The sequence below is a fragment of the Labeo rohita genome, chromosome 9, assembly GCF_022985175.1.
Source record: "Labeo rohita strain BAU-BD-2019 chromosome 9, IGBB_LRoh.1.0, whole genome shotgun sequence".
Lineage (NCBI taxonomy): Eukaryota > Metazoa > Chordata > Actinopteri > Cypriniformes > Cyprinidae > Labeo > Labeo rohita.
The window spans coordinates 18,765,491-18,784,287 of NC_066877.1; the positions used below are offsets into that span (position 1 = coordinate 18,765,491).

Below are 18,797 nucleotides of genomic sequence, written 5' to 3' on the forward strand. Positions count from 1 at the left end.
TGGTTGTGTTCACACACTGCCAACACGCATTTATGTCCAAGTATCACGTAAAAGTGTATTTTGCACAATAGGTGCCTTTTAAAACCCAAACTTTTGAATGGTAGTGTATTTATCTCATTCACTTCTTTAGTAGCTTCTACCCATGATTAAATATCCTTCATCCACAAACATACAACTGAAACAACACATTCTTCTTCATTCCCACTCACAGAATCAGATGCTGTGGTCACACCACACATCTAGGTGTCACAACCCTGAAAAAGGTTGTGTGTTAATTCAGAGAATCAGGCCAGAACCACATATGTGGTGTGTTTGAACGTGCAGTAACATGCTTTTGTGCCAACCAAAAAGCAAACCCGAAATGAACCTCCCCACCCCCGCTCTCCATTTCTCCAAGTCATTCATACAGGCTATATCAGCTTCTACATGCTGCGCGTGTCTGTCTCTCTCTGTCTTACAGTTTGCTAGATAATGCAGAAAGGAATGAAATATTTCCAGTAATGTTGCTGGTCTGCTTTCAACTCATACTTCTGTCAGTAGCCGATGCGATGTCGTGATAGAAATAAAAATCTCTACAGCTGCATTAATACTACCCCAAATGGATTTTTGAACTGTGGCTTTGTGACATTTTGTTCTGTGTAAATGTTTTAATAGGAACTGTGTGACTGGAGGCTTTTATGGGTTTCCTGCATCAGCTCATGCTAGTAAAGATGGGCAGAGTAACCATAAAGAACTGCAATTACCACACAGAATAATTATTTTAATTCACTCCATCTCTGTATATAAACAAATAGGAAGTGAGTTTTGACCATAAATGCCTTAAAGGGGCAGATCACCAGAAATTCTGTCATCATTTATTCACCCAAAAGGTAAACAGGCCAAACCCCAAGATGTACAATAAACCCTTATGAAAGTTCAATAGATGTAGTCTGTATGTATATATATGAATATATATGGAGTATATATATATATAATTTATTAGAGCCTAGATAAAATGTATTTATTGGAGACTCACATGCCTGCTAGACATCCATATACTATTTCAAATATTTCCTATTCATTTAAACATGCTGAAAGCTAAGTCAAAATCATTGTCTGTGGTAATTGACAGCATGATACAGATGCGGTCCACAGACATTAGGTTGAAAACAGCCCAGAATATTACTTTAATGAGCCACACACACATACACTCACACACCCCGTCTCCCGCAGCTGGAGTAGGGGCGGGTGGTCCGGGTTTGGCAGCTCTGCATCCTTTAATCATGGGCTGGAGAAGAGGTTGACACACAAGGGGGCGCTGACCTCCTGTCTGTCCCAGCAGGGCAATGCGACCTGTGGCAGGAAGGAGACGCGGAGCCCCTGGGACCTCCCCATATCCATGCATAAACTGTGGGGGGGGGGTGCAAACAGGCCCCATACGGCCTGCAAAGAGAGTCATTTGGCATTAAATATACATAGTACAGAGAGAGGATGAAAAATACATCTACTGGCCCCAATCTTTAAAGCCTCATCCATATTTCATGACCAGAAGATCCATTTTTCCCCTCTTTTTCTCTCCCTTTCTATATCTCTGGCCTTCGCCTTTAGTTTTGGTTTTTTCGGCAATCGACAGCGTGTTTAAATTCTGCATTGGACAGCCACGGGAAGGAAGAGAGCAACATACTGTACAGTAAAGAGACCTGGGCGGCACTGATGTCATAGAACTCTCCAGAACACTGAGCAAGGGTCTCTCTCGCTCCCTCTAGCTCTATCTATCTCTATCTAATTACATTTTAAACCACTCTTTCGCCATCGCTACAAATATTCCAACACACACACAATGAACTCTCTTTCTCGCTCATTCACTCAGCCTCTTCTTTCAGAGGGGAGGGTGGGCGAGTCTAGATCCCAATCTAAAAATAGACCACACATCCAGTGCTCCCATACACCGCTCTGTGCCTAAGACTGCAGATCTCGCTCTCACACTCGCGCTGTGTCTCTCACAAGCACGCACACACATCGCACATTATCGTTTTAGCGATACAACAGGTATTGTCATATGCTCTCCCAAATATTCTTGGACGGACTGTCGACATTCATATAATCCCTTCTCCCTCACACACTAATTTATTTATATATAAGACACGGCATTGATCTGTTGCTGCAATGCAATATAACACAGTGTAAGCAAAAGATGGTCTATATAAATGTCTGTTGAAATCATTATTAATGCAGCATGTATTAAAAATGTATTGAGGGAACTATTAATGCCATACACATAGTAGATGCCTTTTGCACACGGACACTGATCGTTTGTATTGTTATACGTGTTTATGTCAGATTATGCACATGAAATATTAAGGAAGAAATGAGTGGTGAGTATATACACACACACACACACACACCAGTTCTTTTTGGTCCTTGAATCTGATTGGCTAAGAGGAGTGCAATATTCTAGTGATATGGGAACTCCAACCGTTTCAACATTTTTATCACCCCGCTTGCAGCATTTTTCACAGCGAGTGTAATGGCGGACACCCAAATCCAATATAATTTTACAAATAACACTGTTTTTGTGTCACAGAATGTAGTTTTAAGAGTTTTTAGGTGAGAATGTACTTGTTTAGACTTCAAATATACAATTTTTTAAACAGATAATGTCTATTTGAAAATTTGCTTCGATGTTTTCCGAGATGTAAGCTCTAGGGCATCAGCGGTCATTCAGTGCTCACGAACCTGCCGAGAGAAGCCTTACCTCAGCCAGATCTTCTGGAATTTACCGCTGGCTTTGATGTCTCTACAGTGGTTAAACATGAGATATAAGTTGTTTTGGGTCTAACAAGCTGTCTTTGGTCTCATTAATCTATTATTTTTTCCAGAAAAAATTATTTTGGCTAAGGGCAAAATCTCATCATGTTATATTTAATGTAAATGTAATGTTGTATATCAGAACGCTACCTTTGTACTTTAAATTGCCTAGCAACTTTTATGTTGGCTGCTGCTTTCATTTTTTAAATATCAATACAACAGTCGTATTTAATAATAGTTTTGAGTAGTTACATTAATCCACCATTAGATGGCGACAATTTTTTATTTTTATGAGTGAGCAGTAAAGACGTTTATATTGAAAGAGACTGAAACAGGTTTGTAAACAAGGAAGTAATTTTTACCTTCAACAACACCTTGTACGACGCAGCCAGCATATGCACTAAGCAGCGCTGTCATCGTAAATCACCCTTAACAAATAAAAGGATAGTGTGACAAAGATACCGCTTTCCTCAGCGGACATTCAAACTAATTTTTATTATGAATATGAAATTGAACTGATGAATGAATGCTGTATTAGATGCAGCTAAAACTGTCAAACTTAGATTTGAATCCATGGCAGAAAGTAGTTTGCACAAAAGAGGTTTTTAAAGACATTTTGTTGTTGTTTCTTACGTTGAACTGTCGGATAAATGCAATATCACACTCATAGCTGTGCAATATTTTGCCTGTATTTTGATTTCCTATAGCTGAATCACAGTTGTGCCGATATTCAGCCATATCGCACTGCTACAAGCGTGATATTGTTCATATGCAATTAAAATGTCATAGTCCTGTGTATATTTCATACCTTAAACATGTATTTGTTAAGCTACATAAAAATGTTTTGTTATTCTAAAAGTCAACGCACAAATATCAGCATCGTTCTTGACTTTTGCTTTTAAATTTTTCCAAAATTCCAGAATTTAAAAGAAGAATAAATAGCTTTTTCTGCACCTTACACTAGTAAACTTCTCTGGTCATATGTAGCAAATCTTTCAGAGCTGCCTGGTACATATGGTGGAGACACTCAGACTGTTGTTCTCTGATAAGCTCTATGCCTTTAATATCCCACAGTCTATCCGTACATGGTTCAGGAGGAGAAGCTTCCAGATTGGCACTTTGTGGTGTATGACTCATACACATGAAGTTAGAACTACATCCTCTCAATCCTTCAGCCAAAAAAGAAACATCTAGACACTGAACTTTTGACTAAGTTTTGAACCTTTAAAGCCTGAGACATTGACAAAAATTTGCTCAAATTGAGGGTCGTTTGTTAATTGTTAATGTGTCAGTTTCAAACTTATGATCAGCAACAAACTCCAGACTAGCTCTTGTTTTTTGATGTAATAACAGGGACAGATGTGTCTGATAGGGATAGAGGCATGTCTAGTGTTACATAAAGTTACGTAAGCACTTATAAAGTAGGCACTTTGACCTAAAGCATCTTATTACAGGAGCACTGTTACAGAATATAAAATAATTAAAATAAAATAAAATAAAATAAAAATCTTTGCACTCCTCATTTGCAAGTCACTTTGATTAAAAGCATCTGCTAAATGAATAAATGTAAATGTAAATAACTCTGAAACTAATCTGACACATTCACTACTAACTTCCTCAAACGAAATCCTTATCTTTCAAGTACTCAGTGACATACAGTAACTCCCAAACTTCAGCAAGTCCTGCAATTACTTCTTTCTCAAAATTACGTAGATGCCAGCCAGTCAAATTCAAACTGGCAATTTTATTTTCATTCAGGCGCTTTTTCCACAATAGACATCAGCCGGTCCGTGAACGGTTTCTGGGTTATCTGTCTGAGAATGAGACTATAGCGCAGGGTGTAGGACACTGTGTTGCTTCGTTCTGGGGTCTAAGGTTTAATCCCTGCAATCCCAGAGGATAGTTATATTGCTCAGAGGTTGCTCTTTCAAAGATGTGTTATTTGGTGACTGAGAGAGGTACAGTACTGGGGATTGCCTTCAACAAATCACTTAACCCCAGGTTGCTCAAGCAGGACCAAGCCTGTAATAAGTCTACTGTAAGTTGCTTTGGTTAAAAAAAAAAAACATCTTATAAATAACAAAAAACTCCTCAGACTGCAGAAAACAGGTAAAGGTATAGAAGAAAACACATAAAGAGGTAACACACACACACAGCTTGTTGCAGTCTCCGGCTCAGTTCTGTCAAAAAGAATAATCTTCCATAGACAAAAATGAACTAGGAATGCAATCTGATTCAGAATGCATCCATAGGGTTAGTGCCTTTGAGAAAGTGAATCTGAATAAAAGAAAGAGACAAGAAAAAGAGAAAGAGGAGAAAGAAAGATTTCTAACATTCCTATATGGCAAGCAAGCAAAGCAAAGCTAAATAAATAAATAAATAAATAAATGTGGCATAAGGAAATATATTTATTTCCATTTGAAATATATATAGCGTATACTGTCAGAAAAAAGGTACAGTTCTGTCGCTGGGGCAGTACCTTAAGGTACAAAGTGAAAAGGTACAAATATGTACTTTTAAAATACTAATAAGTACCTCTAAGGTACCAATATGTACTTTCAAAGTACTAAAATGTACCTTTAAGGTACTAATATGTACTGTTTAGGGGTAGGTAAGGTACAAAGAACTGTACTGTTTTATTATTATTATTTTTTTTTTTTTTTTTTTTTTTTTGTAGTGTATATATATTTAAATGCCAAAATATAGTACAAAATGTACTTTAAGTGGCAAAAGAAATTCCTATTTAAAGTACTATTATTTTGGGGATATTACAAATATATTTACAGTAGATTGAAATATTTAAATATAATACAAATTATAATAATATAAAAAATATAATAATATAAAAAAGGAAATAATATAATATAATATAAGAAATACAAGTAAATAAAACTACTACCCAAACCTAACCCTTTTATATATAATAATAATAATAATAATAATAATAATAATAATAATAATTAAATAAATAAATAAAAAAGATTTTAAGCTTATTTCCTGAAAAGTGAATGTTTAATATAAAAAGTCTAAGTGGCAAAAGACATTCCAGTCCAAAAATCCTTTTTTTTTTTTTTTTTTTTTTTTTTTATTTGGATATTGCAAATAAACATATTTACAGAATATTGGAATATTTAAAAATGTAAATATAATCATGTAAATAATAATAATATAAAACAATATATTAATATATAAAGATAAATATAATAAAACAAATATGATATAAATAAAATATATGTAATGTAAATATAATACAAAGAAATACAAGTAACTAAAACTACAACCTAACTACAACCTAACATATATGTTTTTTCAAGCTTATTTCTTGAAAATGGCATGTTTAATTCAATTTGTTATTTGCCATTTCTTTGTAATTATTTGAAAATATATATATATTGGCAATTTATGAGTTAAAATAGTTTCAAAGCAAATTAAATACAAATTAAATCAAATTAAAGTAACATTTTTTCATTTTTACATTGCATGAAAACACTATTAAGCATATTTATAATGTTATTTTTCTCATCCGCCTATCCTCTAATTATTTATTTAATCCCCATAATGTAGGGGAAACCTGACCCACATCTACAAGCTGTAACCCTAAGACATACAGTTATATCATTTACAGAAGAAATTTCCTTTGAAATAAGGAAGACAAATACAAATAAGGAAAGAATAAAACAAACAGAGCAGGATTCGCTGTCTAACCACTGTCCACCAGAAATCTGGTTCAATCAACCTGAAATGTCATTAAGCCTCAAATCCAACAAATAACGTTAAAACAATTGAGTGAACAGGAGGAAGACAAAAAGAACTGAGTGGTGGGAGGGAGGGGGGGTTGATACCAGATAAGAGAAATGAGGCTCTTTTATTGGGTCAATAAGTGTGTCATCGCCCCGGTAAATCCACATGAGGGCAAACAGCCCACTTTAAAAGCAGTTCTGTCACCAATCAATTACAAACCAGACCATCATCCTGCACACACACAGCAGAATATGACAGAAACAAAAACAATCAGACAAAATCCAGTCCAAAGTACCAAGAGATTAAAAAGAAACATGAAGGTTAATTGAGAGTATTTGTCCTTTGAATGACAAGAAGACTTTTAATTCATCCGTCTACCCATCTAGTCCTTGTCAGAGCTGCTGTATGTGTATAATACATATCTAAACGTCACTTAAAACGGAATGTGTGGGTGCAGCTTGTTTGAACCCTGCTGCTGTTTATGCTGCGGGCATCAAGCTGCGCTAAGAGCGAGACTTAGAATGCAATTACTGAGCTTACAAGCCATTGTGTACTTGAGCGTGCATGTGCACGTGCCTAACTGGATTTCTGTCTACTGGCGTATCAGCTATCCCTCGCCTATCCAGAGAGGGAGACTGTTCAATGCTGAAGTCATCGGAAAGGGAGGCTATGGAAGGACGCCAATCACAAATGAACGCATCTGTCGGGTGTGATATCATCACTGACTTGACACAAATATTGACGAATGTTGGAAGTGAGCTTGACATGGAGGTGAGGCAACAACTTCTTAATTGAGCACTCGATGGCGTTTGAGGCAATCGCACAATTCCAGCCAGACTGTTACATTTGTCTCTTTCACTTTCACTGTCAATATACATGTTACGGTTATCAAGCCTGAAAAGGGTGACGAATAAAGCGCACAGTTGTCTGTCAGAAGGCTGTCGGAACTCTGTTTATGCTTCTGCTACTTTATATCTCACACTTGCAACATTGTTTCTCATATTTGCAACATTATATCTCACATTGTGACTTTTTTTAAAGGATAGTTCACCCAAAAATGAAAATTCTGTAATTATGCATCTTCGGAACACAAATTAATTTCAAAATAAATTGTTCACAAGAGCACCACGACGTATGCGTGTGACGTAGAAGTCGGCGTTCTGAGGTAGATCACGGATGCGCAGCGCCTGGTTTACAAGCAGAGGAAGACACGCTATACATAAAGCAGTCTTTGTAAACATGTCTGAAGATTTCAACAGAAAGGATGACTTGCAGTTTTTTGCCCAGCCTTACTTATTTGAGCCAGAATGTACGGACGATGAACTAAGAGAGATGGACGATTTACGTCAGAACATCAGCTTTTGCGTCAGAAGCTCCACACGCAAGTGACGTGGTACACTTGTGAACGTGCTTCAAAGACTGACATGGAATAGAAGAAATTGCTGAATAAAGTTGTTTTTTGTTTTCTTTGCAAAGAAAAAGTATTCTCGTAGCTTCATAAAATTACAGTTGAACCACCGATGTCACATGGACTATTTTAACAATGTCTTTACTAGGGCTGCCCCCTAATAGCTGACTAACCGTTAGTTGACGAGAAGAGGCTTGATCGACCAAAATTTTATTAGTTGCTTAGTCACAAAAAAAAATCCACAGGAAGTTGCCTGCAATCGCATCAAGGATCAGACAAATTTGCACGTGTATCTTGAAAAGCGGATGTTTTGGAAAGTGCTATGCCACTTTTTTCTGCCATCTATTGGTTTAGAGGAAAATAATATCAAAGGCGCCTTTAGCCCCATTCTACCCTATACATCGGGCAGGACACTGACCTCAAATGTAGCTTTTCATTCAAAATATGTAAGTAGTAGCAACTTTACATGGCAGCTCAATCTAATGTTAACCTGGAAAACTAGACACTATTCAAGTGTGCGGAGTGTGGAAGCTGCATGACAGTAGGAGGCGCCGATGCAGTCACTTGCTCTGTCATTTTTGGTCATACAGATAAAAGTAATACATTTTTTGAATCTGTAAAGACTCTACTGTACGTTTATTTCTGTGCACTCACAATAACAACCAAACCAAAAACCACTGCGCTTTTGTAAAATAATTTAGGCAAACATGAAACTTCGAAACTCCATGTAAACTTGCCTTACAGACATGAAAAATACATATATAGAGAGTGAAATGTCTATTTTTAAATGAATCAATTAAAATAGAAAACAAATAATCTCAGATTATGTCATTTGTATGAAACATGCATACAGGTGCATCACTACTGCGGAGATGACGAGTCAGTGTCTCCTACTTCATCTCTTAAACCGAAAGCAAAGCGCTAGTTTATCGATAAATTATTAAAACGTTAATGCAGTCTCCTTGCTGTTTTTCTCTGACATATTCATAATTATTATATCAGCCGGTGTGCTGTGACAAGCTTTTTCTGTGTGCGCTTGAGCGCTTAATAAGCTATGTAGGCAATTAAAGGCTCACTATTATGATTTATATGGTTTATTAATAAACATGCGACTAATAATCGACTAAAGCTTAAAATGAACGGACCAGAAAAAATCTTTAGTCGAGGGCAGCCCTAGTCTTTACTACCTTTCTGGGCCTTGAATGTGTCAGTTGCATTGCTGTCTATGCAGGGTCAGAAAGCTCTCAGATTTCATCAAAATGTCTTAATTTGTGTTCTGAAGTCTTACAAGTTTGAACGACATGAGGGTGAGTACTTAATGGCAGAATTTTCATTTTTGGGTGAACTATCCCTTTGGTGATTTTATAACACTGCATGACTTTTTCTTGTATTTCTTGTCATTTTGATTTGTCTCTCACAATGTTTTTATATAAAAAATAATTTTATGTAATAGCAGCTAGCAATTGTTATAAGTTCTTAACATCAAAACAAATACATATGCACACAAAAATACACAGAAGCACAAAAAATCGGTCCTTCCACACTCTGTTTTGTACAAGTCACTAAACGACAAGAGAAAATGGAGGGGGATCAGAGAAGTGGAGTGGAAAAAGGTTTCAAGGATATAGATTGACTGAATAGGGCTATTCATTTATGGGTGATTACAAGCACAGAGCTGTTTGGAGTATTAACTATCTTAGCCCTGCCCAGCCACTGGAGAGACAACGCAGAGTTTGAATGATGGAAAGAAATAACATTCAGGTTCAAACAAGTGACACCATACAAAATCAATCAATTGAGCAGATGTAAAAATAAGAAGATAAATAGAAAAAGTGAGAGAGCGCGAAAAAAAAAATGGCTCAAACAGCACTGACAGGAAACTCTATATGAGTCACTAGCTACATGTCACTACTCCACACATCTTTAGATGTCATTCCTTTCAGATAGCAACAGCGAGAAGACTTGGATCCTCTGATGGGAAAACCTACTGTGACGAATAAAAGAAGTCTCTAATTCTCACCAAGGCTGCATTTATTTGATCAGAAATTGAGTACACAAAGTCATATAGCGAAATATAATTACAATTTAAAATACAGTTTAAATAAACAGCCGTTTTCTATTATAGTATAGTTTAAAATGTAACTTATTCCTATAAAGGTGAATTTTTAGTAGCCATTACTCTAATCTTCAGTGTCTCATGATCCTTCAGAAATCATTCTGAAGGAAATAATATGCAGAAATAATATGCTAATTTGGTGCTCACAAAACATTTACTATTATTATCAATGTAGAAGCAGTTGTGCTGCTTAATAAAACTGCATTTTATATTTTATTTTCAGTTTTTTCGATAAATATAATTCATACATTTCATGCATCCTTATTGAAAAAAAGCATTAATGTTTATTTTGATTTTTACTAGAAAGGACTGGAAAGGATCTTTTATAGGGGTGGATGGATATACTGAAAAAAAGAGGAACATTAGTTCACTCATAATGTCTCTACTACCTTATTTTTAGCTCTTTGCTACTATCAGTCTCATCATTTCTATCTGGCCCTGCTATTCTGCTGAATCTATTCAGTGTTGATGATGAAAAAATCTATCAGCAATAGGGGCTGTACAATACAATTCATGCTTGTTTCCCTTTGGTTGAGTGAGCACAGCTTTCCTGTTGAGAGATGAGGACACATGGAGACAGAGCGGGCTGCTCTAGAGCACAGGCTGTGCCGCCACTGCGGTCTCGGAGCACTGGAGAGGAAGCCAACATTGTTGACAGAGCACTAACAGAATCATACCTCAGTATCTACCTTGTTTTTTTGTCATTTGCCAGAACCCAAACTTGCTGATCGGTTTAAAAAAACAAGCACCCTGCAGTTTTACTTTCCATTATGATGTTACATATGCATTTACATTTTCTTCTATTTTTGCTCTATGCCTTTGAGCCTATTATTCCTGTGTGCATCGCAGATCCATTCGGGAATATACTAAAGTGAGAGGGGGAGAGAGAGGTCTAAATTCTACCACACATGAAACATGACAACCAATGACGGGAGCTGTTGTCAAAGCTCATGATTCAGTTGAGTGATCATAACCAGAAATGGGTGTCACGGAGTGTTCTTGAGCACATGAGAGGGTGTTCGGCAGTCTATTTCAGATGTGCGTCTCCAGAGCACTGTCTCTGTCAACATTCCAAAGAACACATCCCTCAACAGACTAAGAGGCGGATCCTTTATTCTTGTCTCTGGAATAATAACTCATACAATTCACCACTGCATAGTTTGCTTGTATAGATCAGGTTCCATTTTCATTGAAGGGGTCATATCATGAAAATTTAGCGTGTTTACTACACGAAAAGCAGTCTCAGTCTCAGAAGTCACATCCACAATCCGCTGGCTGAACGTCTGATGCATATGGCACACAAAATTGGAAACACTTCAGGAGTTTCAAGGTCATCAGATTGGTTGAATTATACAGGATTTCCAGAAAAGGTATGTGTCGTATTCTTTAACGTTCTGCCTGGAAACAAAGATTCCGTGATGCCAAACCCCCTCACAAAAGAAAGCCATAGTGTTTACAACTGTCATGATGAACGTTAATCAGAATCAACTAAACGCTGGATTTCAAAAGTATGTGAAATATTTAAATTTCGCAGCACAAAATCTTTAAAACACGTTCAAGTTTTACACACCGGTCTGTCATTGAGGGGACATTTCCACGCCCCTAAACATGATGCGCCACAAAACGAAACATGATTGGTTGCTTTACCTGTCAGTCATATGGCCTCTTAAGCAGGCCTTGGCTATTCAAAGCGGCCAAGGTTCCCAGACCTTCTGCTGTCAGTCTAAAGGTCTGGCTACGCAAGACTAAACGAAAAGAGACGTTTGATGTTTGATTTTTAGATTCTTAGAGAGGTTCTCAGACTGTCCCTTTTCAGGCAAGTATAAATACAGCATTACAATCTCATATTCATGAGTTACAAGGTTCCTTCCAAGCTAGCATATGTTCAACTTGTGTGGCCTAGAATGAACCTGTTTTAGTGAGCAAACCCATCTAAATTCAGTTACTTTTAAAATGAATGTTTTACATCAACAAACTGTTATAATAAAATGCAACCTTATATAGAAGAATGGAATTTAAAGGAATCCTTTCATGAGGAATTGAATTTGGGGCCTCAGGGAACAAAAGAAAAAAAACACTTGTATGTTATGACCCCTTTAAAAGAAAACAAATAGCTTATGTTTTTGTAGTAGTGGCCATTTATGTTGTACTCTAGAATAGTTCAAAAAAAATTTTTCTGAATATCTGACCTCCCTCTCAACATTCATGCAGCAACAAAGCACTCAACATCACAACATTGTTGACACAATCATGTTAGCTAACTATCAATCCTTCACTGAGCTGTGGCTAACTTTATTTCCATTTTGTTCATTTTGTTGTGATTTATAATTAATACAGTTTAAGTGCATGTGCTTGACCAGGGCATGTTTTTAAGAACTTAATCTACCTTTTAAAAATCATATCAATTTCTTTTGTTAAAATAGCCAATAATGAAAAATTTGCTGAAAATGTATTATGCTCAAGTCATCCAAGATTTAGAGCAATTTTGCTTTTGGCATTTTAACATTAAACTATTGCTTATAGCTAAAACACAAGTTCATTATCGATACACTTCCTCCAGTGAAAATGTCCACCTAACATATCCATGTCCGTTAACATATTTGTTTAAAACAGATTTTGCTTATAAACAGTGCGTAGATTGTGCATATTTCTCTTCGATTTTGAAGTCGATATTACGGAGGGTGGAATTACATGTTAGCCAGAAACATTCAAAATGTTTTGTAGTGGAAAAACATCTTGATGGATTAGTTTATTAAAAACGCACAGCTTTCACTTCACAAGATGTTAATTAATGGGCTGGAGTTGTGTGGATTACTTATGGATTGTTGTGATGTTTGGACAGCATTCTGCCGGCACCCATTCAGTGCAGAGGTGAGAAAGCGATGTAATGCTAAATTTCTCCAAATCTGTTCAAATGAAGAAACAAACTAATCTACTTATTTATGGCTTTTGGGTGAGCATTTTTTTTTGGGGGGGGGGATGAACTGTTCCTATAAATTAGCCTACATCAAAGGTACATTCATAAGTTAGAAAAACGGCACTGTATATAATTATAACAAAAACCAGACGTGCTACCTCAGGTAGAAACATTTTTTAAGCTGGCGATGAATTCTAACAGTCTGTTTGGCTACACATGTTGCGAATCGTTTGCAAGTCGTTTCAAATAAAAGCGTCAGCTAAAGGCATCAATGAAAGCAAAACGTCACTCGGGGCTGTTGGGTCTATATCAGCGCGAGTCTCTCACCGTATATTCCCCGGGGAGAGCACAACAACACCGCGGTCCCATCACTATACACGGTGAAAACGCGGCGTGTGCCGGTCGTCAGTGAATGAATGTGCCGTGCTGGGAATATTCACAAATAGCTTCATAAACTGTGATTTCTGCACGTGACACATTCCTGCAGTTCCATTCAACCCGCACGGCTATTGTTCGTTCTCTCTTACCGCGTCTCCGCTAATTTGCTATGTTGGGGAACAACACATGGACGTCCTCGATCGCTCTACAGTGAATTTCAAGCTTGAACCGAACTGATTTAAGTGGCGGCAGAAGCGCTGCAGTCAGCTTCCGCCATCCCGACCGGCTGCAATAGGCCCTAAAAATATCTAAAAATAGCTTCAGGAAATATCACACAAGCCCGGAGACTACGGCAGGCTCTCTCACTTTTTATACAAGCGAAGACACCTCGGTTATGTCATCGATTCCCTATCACTTGACTTCTTCACTGCAGAGTGAATTGTGTCCCAAGAATGCCTAATCCTGAGGATCTCGCTCCCTATGCATTGGGTACATACTGTATAACTATAGATAGAAACAGACAGACAGATAGATAGATAGATAGATAGATAGACAGATAGATAGCAAAAGTTAAAAGGAACTTCTTAGAAACTTTGACAGAAAGGTTGGTTTAAAGCGATGGTTCGCCCCAAAATAAAACTGTTTATACTGTCATTGTTTACTCATTATATTATTCCAAACATTACTTTCTTCCACTAAAGTGATGAAAAGTAAACTGAGAAATGGAATAAAGGCTGTCAGTCTCTAACACCTCATTTTTGTGTTCTTCAGGAAAAAAATAAAAAATAAATAAATAAATAAATACAGATTTGAATCAACATGAGAGTCAGTAAATATTGACAGAATTGCTATTTTTGTGTGAACTATCAATTTAACATTTTAAAATGGTTATGCTGATGTGAAAGGCTGAGAAACACTGAAGAATTTTTATTTTTGTGTGAAATATCTATTTAACACTTTAGCATGGTCATACTGATGCTTAACCACTGGACTGAGAAACATTGCTTGTCAGTGGTCGAGAGTGTCAGAACTACAGTAAAAATGTAAATGCTAACAGTCCAAATGTTCTGTCTCTATTTTTTTTTTGGACTGAGAGCATCCCCTGATAGCACAGGTACATCTTGGAGACATCTATTTGATGTCTGCATTTACATCTGCAAGACGTAGTTTTTAGATTGTTTGCTCATCTGCAAACGTCTATAGGACTTCTATCAGATGTCAAATAGGCACCTATTAGATGTCTATAAGATGTTTATGATTTAGAATGTATGTAAAACTGACATCTTACAGACGTCTGTCAGATGTTGGTACACAGCAGATACTTTCCAGATCAAGTGATGTTTAACAGACATCTTGCAGACATATGTGTGCTATCTGGGTCCAGCATCTCACCACTAGCGGGTTTGTTTGTTTGTTAGATTTTAACAAGATGAAAAATGACAATTAAAAAAAATCTATAATTTACTCACTTTCATATAATTCCAGAATGTCTTTCTGTGGAACATAAAATTATATTTTAATAAGAAATGTTGTTTCAGTGTTTTTGTTCATAGAAAGGTATACAATTTTTGGTTACCAAAATTCTTAAAAATATCTTCTTGCGTGTTCTTTGGAATAATAAGGGTGTGTATTTAGAGAGTGAATTTAGATTTTTTGGGCGAACTATCTTTTAATGATTTGAAGGTGAATATATTTGTGGTTAACAATGTCTTTGCACTACAGTATGTATCTGTGTGTATTGTGTCAGCTGCTGGTGCACTGCAATTTCTATTGTGGCTCCATCAACAACAGTTCCCCCAACAGCTGCATTGATTAGCACAGGCCTCTTGGCCAAAACTAGCTGCACATCTCTACTGCAATGACAGACGAGCCCTTTGCGACAAGCTAGAGAGGGGCACCCACCTTACAGATCTGGAAGTGCTCAGACATCAGTGTCTCCTGAATTTCCAGCTCCCGCGGTGTCGGTGCCGTACTGGGGGTCCCAGCCGCACTGCCGCACGCGGGAGATCCACCTGGATTGACAGGTGAAGAAGTGGTCAGCCCATCCAAAACCTTCCGGAACTTCTTCATCTTTATCCTTGTGTTTCTACTTCAGCGTTTCTCTTGAACAATCTCAAAACGTGCCGTCGAGACGGTTAAAACGGCATAGGAGATGATGCGGCTTCACAGCACGAATTCTGACTCCTCGTTTCTTCTTCCTTTCAGAATTTTATGTGCACAAAAAGTCGCAGAAGAACCTCATCCTCCAAAATAAGACTGATGATCACAAAAGAAGATGTTGGGTTTGGGGGGAAAGGCGATTTGAGGTTCAGTGCGCATTAAAGCCTGAACCAGGCTGGAGAAGAACCAAGAAACTTCATGGCACTTACGCAGGACGGTATCGCATCCAACTAGTAAACATTCTCAGGAGGCATGTCAGAAACATAATAAAGTACAACTGACTTTGGTCAAATGAATGTTACTTGCCGTGTTTTATCGAGATTCAATCGCTTTGCACGGCAAAACTCACGCTGAACGCTTGTTGTTTGGGATCCCAGACGCAGAGGAGACACGCCGCAGAGAAGCACCGTACAGCGACGTGCCAACGTCGAAAATGAATCAGAAACTGCCGCGAAAGACCATGGAATTTCACCACCTTAAAGATTACTTGTGAAATACCCTTCTTTGTTTCTTTCTTCTGAGTAATTTGGGAGAAGAGGAGGCGAGCACCCTCGACCCGCACCCAGAATCTCTCCCGCAGTCGAGTGCGAGCTGCTGTCCAAGGTGCTGAAAGATTGAGCGAAAGACAGCCACACCCCTCTGTGTTCTGATTGGACCATGTGCCAAGGCCCTACTGTAATCCCCGCCTTCCAGCTGCAGCGATTGGACCATGTGCTTCAGAAACCACAAACAATGAAATAGTGATTTAATTATTTGCAGAATTTTTCTTTAACTTAATATTATCTATATTGCATCATACTAAACTACAAGCGCTTTGATATTCAAATGTAGAGTTTTTTTTTTTTTTTTTTTTTTCACGCCAACAACTAAAATTTAAATCTTTCAGATATTTAAAACACAGAGGACCACAAAGGTCCAAAACACTATGTTGGCATCGGTATACGTCCTGCAGAGTGCTGGTTGTGGTTGAGTTCATTTCAACGTAGAGGTGTAGTTTATGCTTTGTTCGGTAAATGACTAGTCTCAAAACAACTTAAAAAGATTAATATTCGCTTAAGAATTACACAAAGACATAAGGAGAAACGTTGGAGCAGTGGCTAAATTATGGTTCTCTAGTTACCGGTCACACTTTATCCAGCCTGTCCATAATGTGACTCCTCTGAGAGGCAGCGGTTGCCTCCAGGGGGCGCTGTGATGTGCATCTCGCAGATGCAGATTACATAAGCGCTTACATCATCTCTCCCCTCTGCACGGCTTATTCCATTGAGTCTTTTCCGCTGAAATCTGCTCATGTTGCTGATACCAGCTCCAGAGATTTTGAAGCTGATGATGCTAATGTGAATTTTATTTGGAAGCTTACGATTAGATGGAACATCACAAAACACAAAAAAAGCTATGGTAACTCGAAACAAATTGATTCATTTATTTAATGTACTATAGGCTACTATATAAATATGTATAGAATATATTTATAGAGAGAATTTATGTAAAGTATATAGATTATATGTTTGGTCTTCGGTTTTAAATAAAATATTTTATACAGTTATAAGTCAAAAGTTTACATTTTGCAGAATCTGCAAAATGTTATTTTACCAATATAAGAATGATCATAAAACATGCAAGTTTATTTTTTTACTTAGTACTGACCTGACACTTCACATAAAAGACGTTTACATATAGTCCACAAGAGAAAATAATAGCTGAATTTATAAAAATGACCCTGTTCAAAAGTTCACATACACTTCATTCTTAAGACTGTGTTGTTACCTGAATGATCCACAGCTGTTTTTTTTTTTTTTTTTAAGTGATAGTTTATGAGTCCCTTGTTTGTCCTGAACAGTTCAACTGCGCACTGTTCATCAGAAAAGCCCTTCAGGTCCAACAAATTCTTTGGTTTTTCAGCATCTTTGTGTATTTGAATTGTGTATTCAAATGCTCACTGATTCTTCAAAATGAAACACGATGCATTAAGAGCCAGAGGTGTACATTTTTCTTATTTAGCCTAAATATCATATTTTTTCATTTAGTGCTGCCCTTCAGAAGCTACAGAAGAAACTTACATGTTTCCCAGAAGACAAAATAAGTTAAATTTACCCTGATCTTCAAATTCTGTCTCTTAATCCCTTGTGTTTCCTTCTGAAGCAACACTGAGCGTTTGAACCTTCTGTAATAGTTGCATATGAGTCCCTCAGTTGCCCTCAGTGTGAAAAGATGGATCTCAAAATCATACAGTCATTGTTGGAAAGTGTCCAAAACACAAAAATGCTGAAAAACCACTAAACACTAAAACAAAAAAACACTAAAAAGAAAAAAAAAACAGCTGTGGATCATTCAGGTAAGAACACAATATTAAAAATCAAGTCATTTTTATAAATTCAATTCAACTACTAGTTACTCTTGTGGACTATATGTAAATGGATTTCATGTGAATTACCTTCGGGTAAGTACTAAATAAAAAATAACATGCATTTTGTATGATCCTTCTTGTTTTGCTAAAATAATTAACATTTTGCAGATTCTGCAAGGTGTGTGTAAACTTTTGACTTTCAACTGTATGTCTTAATCTGTTCTTTTGGATATTATATAATTTGCAAAAAGCACATTAGCTGCTTTACAAAAGCATTTGTTTTCCATGTTCCAACTTCTTTCCAACTAAACTTTTTAAATTTTATTTAACAAAATTACAAATTCTACAAGATGCTTGAAGCTACTTACGACAAACTACCTTTAAAACTGTGTCCAAGGGCGTACATTTCATGTAACAGTAGCATAAAATTTCTCAAGAGCAATTTTTGAAGGGGACACAAATAATACAGCCAAAATTGTACTTGGATAGATATGTGTACACAGCATGTACACACAGCATGGAGCATGGAGAAATATGAGTTCGGTTCATAGGTTCATTACGCGGTCATATTATAATTACTGAATTATTTTTCGTCCTCCACATAGTATTTTAGGTTTTGTCTGGGACTGAGGACATCTCTTATTTACAGACTTATTTATCAACCGCAGCAAGCCCACTGATCTGCCACTTAACATCATACTGAGCAAAACCCAACACATCGGTAGGTCTACAATATTAGCCTGGTATCAGTTTACAGACAGGCTTATCACCGTGTTAGTTGTAGTGTGTGACAAGCTACGGTTTTAAACAAACTAAGCTTGGTAACCTTATAATTGCTCACAGAAAAAAAAAAAACATCGGATATCATCATTTTTTGTAATGAATAATTTATTAATGATCCAGCATCATCTGTATTGAAGAGAAAGAATCACTTTACCCGACG

At 37.0% G+C, this 18,797-nt stretch overlaps 1 protein-coding gene across 11 annotated transcripts in view; it reads right to left on the reverse strand.

Annotated features, from left to right (window-relative positions):
• The window catches only part of stxbp5l (syntaxin binding protein 5L), a 153,908-nt gene extending 137,795 nt beyond the window's left edge, over window positions 1–16,113 (reverse strand). For all 11 annotated transcript variants that reach the window (XM_051119695.1, XM_051119693.1, XM_051119691.1 and 8 more), the window contains exon 1: window positions 15,250–16,113. In XM_051119695.1, coding sequence (XP_050975652.1) covers window positions 15,250–15,417 — 168 coding nt within the window. In that variant the 5' untranslated portion in view covers window positions 15,418–16,113. The remainder of the gene's footprint in view (window positions 1–15,249) is intronic.
• Window positions 16,114–18,797: the final 2,684 nt, after the last annotated feature.